Below are 11,835 nucleotides of genomic sequence, written 5' to 3' on the forward strand. Positions count from 1 at the left end.
GAGACGCACGCCGCCCGGGTGACGCAGGGGCGGGCCCGGTGGGCGGGGCCATGGTGGAAGAGGAGGCGTGGCCAGAGGGCGAGGTAAAGCCTGATAGACCCAGAGCCGTGGCTGAAATGACGCTATCTCCGTAGTTACTGGGAACGTAAAGATCGCTCAGCACAGCGGCGGGAAAATACCTGGAAATCCTCTCCGCTGCAACAACGCTGAACGTTTTTGGCCGGAAACCGAAAGCAGAAATCGGAAGTGACGTCGCTATCAAAACAAGCCGGGGCTTGGTTGGGGCCCTGCAGTGAGTCTGGCCGCAGATGGAGAGGCCCGACTCTCTGTGGGCTGTCGAGAGTGGTCGCCAGGCCCTGCGCCCCCACCCGGGCAGCCTCCAGTCCCTGTTCCCGGGACCAGCCCGCCGCGGTTGAGCCAGTTTCCGCCCGCCGTGCCGGAGCCGCGCTGGGATTTTTTTCGGGCAGAGCTGGCGGGTGGCGACAGAGCGAGACTTCCCTCCCTGCCACAGTCTCCCCTCCAGCGGGTTCCTGTCCTGGGACGCCGGGACACCTGTCGCCTGTGAGGCATCATTCATTCTCATAGCACCTTCCTTTCCTCGTAGGGCAACTCCAGGATGAAGAAGAACGGGGGGCCGGGGGTTCCTGTTATTAGCACCCACTGGGGAATAACCCAGTTGCCCATTTTATTTCGTTAGGGCCGCTCTCCCCTTCTCCCTGGGCTCTGACAGGTTGAGGTGATCTAGCTTTACCTCTTTTTTTCTCACCGCCTCCTTCTGGATCGTCTCCCCCTGCCCGCCCCTTCTTGTCTTATACTTCAAAATTACGGCTTAACCGGTCAGTTTTGCCTCTCCTCCTCTCTAGACTGGTGCCAAGATAAGCGTTCTAGTTTCACGTGGTTTAGAAAGAATTGGTTTCTTTTGCTTCAGTGCTGCTTTTTATTTTAATGAACAGAGTGATGGGAGTCATGAGCTCCCTGTTTCTCTTCTCTACGGTGGACATTGATTATGATTACCTGCCCTGACTACTCAAAGGATTGTTATAAAAATTAAATAAAAACATAAAAAGGATTGTTATAAAAATCTTGGAAGGTGTTTTAAAACTGTAAACAGGGGCTATCTGTAAAATGTATGATTTGCCAACTTTGGCTCCACTGTGATCCTCTTTTAGTTCCATTTAATTACAACTTTAAAACACCCTGCACCCTCAAAATTTCTGAGGCAGTAAGCCTTAACCTGATAAAATTGTTTTGTTTAGTCCCTAAGTCCTGTCCCACTCTTTTTGCGACTCCGTGGACCGCAGCCTGCCAGGATCCTCTGTCCATGGGATTTCTCAAGCGAGAATACTGGAATGGGTTGCCATTTCCTTCTTCCCGACACAGGGATTGAACCCGCATCTCCTACATTGGCAGGCGAATTTTTTTACCACTGAGCCGCTGGGAAGGTTATGAAAAAATTAACTGAATGCTATTTATTTTCTTCCTGTCTCGGTGACTATATATCTAGGACAATTATATATCTTGGAGTTCTTTTTTTAGAAGCAAATTTAGGTACAAAAATGAAATTTCTCTTCAGATTATATATATTAAGGTCCATAGGAAAGTGCTAGTGATTACCTTACTGAAAACTCATTTAAAACAGTGGTGAATGACTCAGTAACAGGTGTGCTTATAACCTGTATTTTGAGAATTCACATTTATTGGGTTTATGTCTTGACAATCAATATTTGGTTAAAAATCATTAACCCTTATTTCTTAATACTTATTTCAAAAATTATACTTAAATCTTAATATACTAGAGATGCTAAAGCAAAGGAAACCATAATCTATTTTTTATTTTTCATATTAATAAAAACCTGGATTAAGTTGCTAATACTTGATCTGAACAAAAACTGATTAATAAATATGTCTTCAGTTATCATAACCAAGACTTTGTAAAACATTTCACTACTCAGGAATCAAGGATACTGTAGTTGCTGATTCATTTGGGTACAAATGGGTTCTACCTTTTTCTTAAATTCAAACTGAGAGCCAGTTATAAACAACATGTTAAAAAATGAACTCAGAGGTTAATATTTTTTACATGAAAAGTTTATTTTTGTTGTTAGCCTGATTTTTAAAAAATCCTGTTGGTGGTATTCAGGAATAGGAAAGGGACGGTAAGGGTAAGTACAGTTGGTTGGGACCTAGTAGTGGAGGTGAAAGTGTTACTGTATTTCATCTGATCTTTGCCAGGATTCTGTGAGATTATTGGTATATCCCCACTTTACAAGTGAGACTGAGGCTTAGAGAGGTTGAGGAACTTAAACAGATTCACATCAGCTGATAAATGGTGAAACTTGGACTCAGACCCAGGTTTTTCTACCTCTGAACATTGTATGCTTTTTATTATCTATCGATGCTTGTAAGAGCACTGTTTACATATGTGATTGAAAATGATTATTTTCTGTACGCTAAGTTGATATATTTTTAATTTTTTTCTTTCAGATGTTTTAATACCCAAATTCAAAGAATACATAGTATACCATTCTTCTCAAACCAAGAGGAAATCATGAAGGAATGTTTTAACTGTTGAAACTCAGTTGAAATCATGGCTACATCAGCAAATCTGGATATTGGAGCGCAGCTGATAGTGGAAGAGTGTCCTAGCAGTTACAGTCTAAGTGGCATGCCAGACATTAAAATAGAACGTCAGCTGGACTCAAGTGCGGAAGAAGGACCGGCTCAGGGCGTTGCTGTGGGGATGAAGTTCATACTGCCTAACCGGTTTGATATGAATGTCTGCTCTCGGTTTGTGAAGTCCTTGAATGAAGAGGACAGTAAAAATATTCAAGATCAGGTTAACTCTGACCTGGAGGTGGCATCTGTCTTATTTAAAGGTTGAAAGTTATGGTATAAATATCTGCATTTGTTTTGTTTTTGTTTGTTTTTTCTTTTCTGTTCATGAAATTTTAGTTTGGGAAGAGAGTTTGGAAGTCACCTTTTAATATGGTTTTCTAGAATCTCACAGAAAGCAGAATTAAATAATTTCATGTCCATAAGTACATGTTGATTTTTTATTTCTTGCTTGACCTATGTTTACTTACAAATTCTCTACTAAAGTTTCTTATTGTACCTTTTAAAATTACAGGAGAAAAAAATATGTGCCTTTTATAAATGAATTAATTCCATGAATATGTGATTGGCATTAGCTTTCTGTGCTTTAATGCAGTGAAATCTGTCATCATACTGTAGATTTACTTTTATAACCATCTATTGAATAAAAAAAAACTTCTCTTTGGATAATATTGCTCAAGATTAATATTGATTTTTTTTTTTCTGGAACTTGTACAAATTTTTTATGTCAAAAAATGTCACTTGAGAACCAGTTGAAGATATTATACATCTTGTATTTTTTTAATGTAAACATTGACATAGAACTTTGAAATGCTTTGTTGTTAAAATATTGTTTTAATGTGTTTAAATTAATTTTACCTAGCTGAATGCAATATCCATACATCTCCTTCTCCGGGAATTCAAGTAAGGCATGTCTACACTCCGTCTACAACAAAGCACTTCTCACCCATAAAGCAGTCAACTACTTTAACCAACAAACACAGAGGAAATGAGGTCTCAACCACACCTCTGTTAGCAAATTGTAAGTATTTCCCACTGCTGTATGAAAATATTGTTATTGCTATTGTAAGAGTTTCAAGAGTTTGGCTTTGAGACATTATTTTCATTAAATGCATATCCTGTTTTGGAAAGCCTAAGTAATATCCTGATAGTTTTAGTAATTTAAAACTTTAACATATTATTGCATATTCGAGTATATCATGTTTTATGTTTCTCTGTTGAGAATGGATTGAAATTTTAATTCTTAAAACCTTTACAGTTTTACTATAAAAACTATAGTAAAAAAATGAATTATAGCAACATAAAAAATGAGTTGTTCTGAACCTTGGGCAAAGCAAGACATTGTGTTTTTGTGTTCTTGGAGTGGGTTTTACGTGTAAACTAGATCACTGATCAATAAATAATTTGTAGTAAAACTGAGTGATCTCTAATATAATTTTTAATCAGAATATAAATGAATATGAAACCACCTCTTTAAAAACTTTGAATTTACAATTTTTTAAATGTAGAGTTATTCTGAAAGAAATAAAACGGAAGATTTTCTGTATAAATTAGAAAATACTCTATATAGTTCAGATTTCTTAATGAGAGAAAACCAGTCAGCAGTTTGATGTTAGGAACTGTATTTGAGAATATAAGGTAAATGTATCTATATTCTAAAGCCTGGTGAAATATATGTCTTTACTTTGGAAACATTAAATCCTTCCAGATTTTGAATCATATGCTGTGACAGGTAAGCCAGAAAGAATTCATGACTCTTAACTCCACCTCAGGCTGATTTTTGTTTTATTGACATTTATATAAATTTGCATGTGGCTCCCAATTGCTTTTCTTTCTGTATTAAGGCCACCCAGTCATATCACCTGAAGTCAAGGATCGAGTGATACTAATTTTAAAGTGAGCTGTGATATAACTGTGCCTGTTTGGCTTTGTTTTAAAATAAAGAGATTACTTTAAAATATTCCAGCCATAGATTTTTTTTTTTTTTAACCATACTGAGAGGCTTAAGGGATCGTAGTTCCCCAACCAGGGATCAAACCCAGGCCCCTGCAGTTAGAGCACTGAGTCCTAACCACTGGACCACCAGCGAGTTCCCCAAAACCAAATAGACCTTAAAAAAAAACAGCTGGAGATCATGTGGTTCACATCCCTCATGATACAGACAAAAGTGTTTAATCAGCTCTCCAGGCTCACACAGCTAATTGGCCAGAGCTAGATCTGCACCCAAGAATTTACTCTCAAGGCTAGGTTTTCATTTATTTCCTCAGTTCTCCTAAAGTTAAGAAATACCCATTATTTCAAGAAATAATATTTGGGACTTATATTAATTCAGTCAGTTAAAACACAAGAGTCTTTTAAACCCATCCTCCTTATCAGCTTGGATAAAGAAAGATTTTAAACTTTTTATTTATTTATTATTTTTGTCTGTGCCAGGTCTTATTTGGGGCAGGATCTAGTTCCCTGACTAGGGATTGAACCCGGGCCCCCTGCATTGGGAGCACAGAGTCTTAGACACTGGACCACCAGGAAAGTCCCAAGAGAGATTTTAAAAATTAAGTACCTAAACCATTTCTTTAATTGATAAAATCAGTAACAATTCAAATTGTTAATAATTGGTCAAAAATTTGCATATTCATTGACAGTAACACTTTGCAGCTGTCAGAATTACCTTAAACATATATGAGTCAATTCTCAGACTCATATATTTAAGATAATGCTGACATTTGCAAATGTTAGGCTATATTTTAAGTTGAAAAGTGAAAGTGTTACCCACTCAGTGGTATCCGACTCTTTGCGACCCTGTGGACTGCCAGGCTCCTCTGTCTATGTTCTTCTCCAGGCAAGAATAGTGGCGTGGGTAACCATTGCCTTCCCAACCCAGGGATTGAACGCACGTCTCCTAAACAATAAAATGATGGATTGTTTTTTGGAGAAGAAAATTGCTACACAAACATAAACAATGAGATGATGATGATATAGCCTACAGATACGTGAAACTTTTTTATGGTACTGTTTCAGCTTTATCTGTTCACCAGCTGGCTGCCCAGGGAGAGATGCTCTACCTGGCTACTCGAATCGAACAAGGTACTAGCCTATTCTTAAGAATGTATTTAAAACAAATTTAATAGGATTTGTCAGATTTGTTATTATTTTATTTTTATACAAGAGAGTATAAAAATAAAAAAGAAATAGTTGCCAAAAAAAAAAAAAAGAAATAGTTGCATAATCTCACCAGGCAGATAACCCAATAGATACTTTTTAAAAAATAGTAATGTCATGTATAGAAGTTACAGCTTCACTTACCACCCTAGATTTTTCTCCAAATGCACACACTGTAAGTTTCTTATATTTTCAGAAGACTTTTCTGGAGGATATTTCTATTTATACTTGGGGCTACATGTGAGACTAAGTGTGTGCTTTTTTGAAAAAAAATATACACACTGCATTGCACTTTACTTTTTTTCACTTAAATTCTGAGATATTTCCATGTAAACACACAAAGACTGTTTCATTCTTTTTTAATAGGTCTGTGGTTTTGCATCATATTGCATTTATTATATATGCTATGTTCTTTATTTTTTAGTGAGTCCCCCTGGTAGTAGTTGATTCCAGTTTGTTTTTATTAAGTAACAATATTGTTGGCATTGTTTTGAAGTATATCCATAGGGTAAATTCCTACAAGTATATTTACTGAGTCAAAAGGTATATGAATTTTTATTTTTGTATACATGTAACCAGATGTTTGCCCTGTTCTCACACCAGAGTTAAGAGTTTCTACTTCCCCATAACTTCACTGACACGAATACTATCAGACTTTAATCTTTGCTGATCTCATGGGTATTTCATACTGGTTTTGTTTGCCTTTTTCAAATTATGGTCTATTTGAATTTCTTTTTGTGTGAACTGCCTGTTTTATATTGATTTATATGAGCTCTTACCTAAATTAAAGAAGTTCACTTTTATGCTTTATGTTGCTTTTTTTTTTCCCAGTTTCCCATTTTTCCTTTGACTTTATGATATTTTCAAACAAAGCTTAACATTTTTAAGTGGTAAACTTTTATCCTTGTGACATCTAAGTTTTGTATCTTGCCTAGAGATGATTTCATACTCCAAGTTTATAAATAAATTCACTCATGCCTTATTCTAGAATTTCTGTGGTTTCCTTTTTTACATTTCTTTAACCTATGTGGAACATGTTTTGGTGTAATGAGGTAAAGATAGAGCTTTACTCTTATTTTCATTTTTCGAAAAACTAGCCAGTTGTCCCAACATTATCAGTTGAATGCAGGGCATATGATTAAATAGTGGTTTTTTTTAATCATGTCATTCTTTGATAAGAAAGACTCATTTCATCATTTAGAATCATGCCATTCTTTTATAAGAAAGACTTATTTTATCTTTTGTTTGTTTATAAATATATGAAGGTCTTATTCTCAATATACTAAATAAATTTAGGGACAAAACTGTGGACCCAGTAGACTGAGTCTAGGGAACAAAAATGGTTTTGAGGTAAAATTGCATAAAACTGTTTTTCAAATCATTCAGTTTTCATTCACATTATAATACCCAAAATTTGAGAAAATTCAAAGGCAGCAATGTTAACTATGGAGTAAAAATAGCTTTAATAAGATTTTGGACTTTCTGTAATATATATTTATATAATGCTAAGGGCTATCATTAACCTAATTTTTATCATTATCCTCCCACTTTTACATTGAGATGAGCAGGGTTTTATTCTGGATGTTAGAGAAGTTAAATGATATGCCTAGAGTCACACTGCTGGAAAGCGACAGTCAGCATTCACACTCTGGTCTCCTGATTCTGAGTCCGGTGTTCTACGGACTGTCCTGTACCTAGCATTATATTGTATCCAGTAGTTTATACTTTTAATAATGTACTGTTTGAACTCAACTATGTACATTGAGGCATATTTTAATACATTCAGACTGAAAATTGCAAAAACACAGTAGGAGTTCAGTGAACCCAAATCTGCACAATGTGAACCTCACTGAGTAATAGTCACCTTTTTAGAATGCCAGTATTTTCATAGCAGTATTAATATGTGGTTGTTAAATTAGATCACAAAACTTGCTTTTCTTTTAAATAGAAAATGTTATCAACCACACGGACGAAGAAGGATTTACCCCTCTGATGTGGGCTGCAGCACACGGGCAAATAGCTGTGGTAGAGTTTCTACTTCAGAATGTAAGGAAAACGCCTCAGACAATGTATATGTACAGTTACTCAAGTTCAGTTAAGTATATAGTAGTTTTTGTATCTCCAGCCAGCTAGATGTAATGGTAGAGGATCAAAAAAAAAGAAAGTTTACATGCTCTTCTATTCTTGTGGAACTTGGATCTAGTTAAACAGGCAAGTCTAATCATTCATGAAGCAGTGAGAGACAAGTGAATGCCCAGCCCCTACTAAGCGCAATGGGAACAAAAGTCTATAGGAGAAGCTTCTTGGAGAAGCTGTAATTTGGCCCCAAGTGGCAAGATAGTTAGGATCCAGGTAGAGGGAAGAAGGAAGACCTTCAGACAACCTTGATAACGGAGCATCCAGGGGTAGACGTTTGTGTTAGTACTGTGTTAACCCCAGAATGTTACCTGACCTATAATTATTATTGACGAAAGTAACAATGTTCTTATTTTCAAAAAACTGAGAAGTCTTTTGTCTCCATTCCCACTCCAGGGCGCAGATCCCCAGCTTTTAGGAAAAGGTCGGGAAAGTGCTCTGTCGTTGGCCTGTAGTAAGGGCTACACAGACATCGTCAAAATGCTGCTGGATTGTGGAGTTGATGTAAATGAGTATGATTGGGTGAGATATACTGATTTTTAGGTTTTGGAAAACTATATTTTATTAAATACTTAGAAGAATAATTAATTACCTTTAGTTAATGAAACACCTAGAAGAAAAAGTTACTGTCCTAATTTTGATTTAAGTATTGCTCACAAAATTTTAAAATTAGCTTAAACTACTTTTACATGCCCAGTTCTTAGTAAAGCTTCACACAGCAGCACTAAATTATTTGAATCCTATTCTTGAAAAGCTAAATCACCTTTTTTTTCCCCCAGAATGGAGGGACACCTTTGCTTTACGCTGTACATGGAAATCATGTGAAATGTGTAAAAATGCTCTTAGGTAAGCAGATAAAAGTGGAAATATTTAGAAAATGCCACATGAAGACATTATATTTTTACAAGCTGGCCTCACGGGAATCATAAGCTGTCACTGAGACATTATGCAGCCCCGGAGCAGCCCCTTCCCTGAGGTTCTCATGTTAAGCCACAGCTCCATCACACAGCACGCCTGCAGTCACAGCATCTGTCCTTGCTGCTTTGCTTTCAGAGCTCACGTGTGAACCCATGGCTTTTTTCTCTTTTCCCTATCTACATTGTCTTTAAGCCGAAGTTCTGTCTGTAGTTGTGTATTAGGCTCTAGAGGATGCCTGAATGTTTAAAGTGTCTTCCCTCTGACCCGCCAGAGTGAATTCTGCGCCCTTCCTGTACTCTGTACTTTGTCAGACCATCCTGAAAATGCCTTCCAAATTTGCTAACAATCTGTCCTGCTATTTGCACATGAGCCACCATGGGCAAACATATCCATGTTTTCATTTTGTTTATATAGATGTTTCTATTTTGGTATAGAAAATGGAGCGGACCCAACAATTGAAACTGACTCTGGGTATAATTCTATGGATCTAGCTGTAGCCCTGGGCTATAGAAGTGGTAAGTGTTTTAGAATTCTCAGGTTCCATTTTAGTAAAGTTCTATAATAATAGAAGCCAGTGGTCTAAACTGTTCTCACCACTTGCAGTTATGGAACATGTATGTTATCCTAACTCCTGACATATACTTTTAATTGTGGGCAAAATCAACAGATTCCTAGAAAGTCTAAAAATGAGTTTGTTACTGTTACTTTTCACCCACCCAAATAATTAGTTGCTGGAGAATAAGTGCACACCTATTTACAGATGTGTTTAATGTTTCATAGCAAACTGTTTATACAATGCTTGGTAGTTGCCCTTTCTCTGTTCCTTAGAACAACCTTGTGTTCTGGACTCTTCTTCAGTTCTAAAATTTAGAAACCAAAAACAGAAAAATCTAATAACTTGAACAACTATTAAAGTCAGTGATAGACTAAGTTTTACGTATTGCATTATAATCTTATCTCCCTCAAACTATAAGTATATCCTAATTACAAATTATTTTAGGAAAAAGTTGGTGAGGTTAAGTTGAATTTGATAGTTTTAAAAATTTTGTAATGAGCGTGCTATAGTCTTGATCACCTGTCTGTTTTAGTTCAACAGGTTATTGAGTCCCATTTATTGAAACTGCTTCAGAACATCAAGGAGTAGACAGAGTCATCAGAAAGTGTCGTCTGCCCTTCGGTTTACTTTTGGCCCTTACAAATGATAGTTTTGTTTACTTATAAATTTTTACCTCAGTTGCAATATTTACTGATTTTTAGTAAGTTTTAATAAGTATTCCTCTGAGTCACTGGTTTATAAAAAAGTTAATGTTGATGCTTTTTTTATAAATGTGTTTTACTGCATATTTAAAATTATAAAAGTGAGTGTTTTGTGGCATGTAAATTTTTATGGTACAGATGGTTATCTGTCTTTGTATCAAGTGCTGTAATTTAACGTTTTCAGAAATTATTCCTCCCTATTCATCTTCACTCTTGTATTAACTCATTGACTTTATATAGGGTTTGCTATAAATCCATAGAAAAAAATTTGTTATTATTGAATTTCAAAATGCACAGTGTGATTGTTTACAAAATGATGTTATAAATGAATAAAGTCCTTCTTTGCTGTTTGCCTGCAGGTTTTTCTTTATAATTACTTAAGATTATTAAGGGAATTGTTTAGGATTTTTAGTTTAACCCTTCTGTCCTGCCAGGGTACTCCATTAGATCAAACAATACAGTTAAAATAAATTCAATGTAAGTTAATCAACATAGACTTATTACCATTTCTAGAAGTATATTGAGAATATTTTTCTCCCGTGAATAAGCTTTTCAGTAGGAAAAGTCGTCTGGGAAAGAGAACTCATTTCTTCAATAAAAGTCAGATGTTCTTCACTTCCACTCCAGGAGCACTATAAACTCACTTCCACTCCAGGAGCACTATAAACTCACGCTGCACCAACATCTGGAAGAGAGAGCATGAGCTTGCAGTTGGTGTGACCACTGAGGGTGGGACTCGGGTTAAATCACTTCATCTGGAAAACAGGTGTGACATCAGTTACTACAGTGGGTTGCAAGCCACATAAACTTGATCTAGCTAATTTAAGCAAAAGGGAATTAATGGAAGGAAAAGCTGAAGAAGTAGGCAGTCCCAAAGGCTGAAACTAGACCAGCTATCTCAATCAGGAAGTCATGGCCAGCCATGTTGGGTGCCTCTTTGGTAATGCTTAAATCCCCTCATTGGTCATTGGGCTCAGGATTAAGTTTTCCAGGAGGCAAAAATCCATTTCCCCTGGATATAAATGCACCACTGTATGGAGTTGAGGGGAGAACGGAGATGACTGTTTAACAACCCATGCTTGCCCCCAGACCACCTGGAAGGCAGGAGGCACAGTCTCCTAAGGAAAACCACGGGAAGAAAAAAATGATAGATGTTCGCTCCAAAGGCAAGCTCAGTCATATGTGAAAATAGTACCAGTGTTTCCCCCATGTCAGGCATATACTTTAAACTGATTTTACCTAAAACCATTTACCCTTCCATTTGGTTCTTTTTCTTACTAAGGGCCCATATCCACGAAGTGTTAGTTCCTATTCATACTGTGTGTGTGTGTGTCTGTGTGGGTATATGTGCTCAGTCACATCTAACTCTGTGATCCCATAGACTGTAGCTCGCCAGGCTACTCTGTCCATGGAAGTTTCCAGGCATGAATACTGGGGCGGGTTGCCATTTCCTCTTCCAAGGGATCTTCCCAACCCCAGGATAGAACCAACATCTCTTGTATCTCCTGCATTACAGGCCAATTTGTTACTGCTGAACCATAAAGTAACAAAATCCAGTGATCCATTTGGGTGTATCACTCTTGAGTATTGTCTGCAAGTGCTCTCCACAACAGAACAGGCACCAAAAAACCTATGCTAGGATTGACTCTAAAATGACCACTTCTCTCCTGATCTGACTCAGGTTGACAACCAACAGATCTCAGAGAATATATTGAAGAAAATTCCCCTTTCCAGTGCTATGCCTTTTAGCCC

The 11,835-nt window shown here is 37.0% G+C and overlaps 1 protein-coding gene across 1 annotated transcript; it reads left to right on the plus strand.

Moving 5' to 3' along the window:
* Nucleotides 1–60: 60 nt before the first annotated feature.
* Nucleotides 61–10,433, plus strand: ANKRA2 (ankyrin repeat family A member 2). Its single transcript, XM_043488762.1, has 9 exons — nt 61–561; nt 2,485–2,876; nt 3,476–3,634; nt 5,632–5,697; nt 7,721–7,818; nt 8,305–8,430; nt 8,688–8,754; nt 9,261–9,341; nt 9,915–10,433. Exons 2-9 carry the CDS (start codon nt 2,588–2,590, stop codon nt 9,968–9,970), a joined length of 942 nt encoding a protein of 313 aa, XP_043344697.1. The 5' UTR covers nt 61–561; nt 2,485–2,587; the 3' UTR covers nt 9,971–10,433.
* The last annotated feature ends 1,402 nt before the right edge of the window (nt 10,434–11,835 follow it).

This window comes from Cervus canadensis, chromosome 16, assembly GCF_019320065.1.
Source record: "Cervus canadensis isolate Bull #8, Minnesota chromosome 16, ASM1932006v1, whole genome shotgun sequence".
NCBI classification, from domain to species: Eukaryota; Metazoa; Chordata; class Mammalia; order Artiodactyla; family Cervidae; genus Cervus; species Cervus canadensis.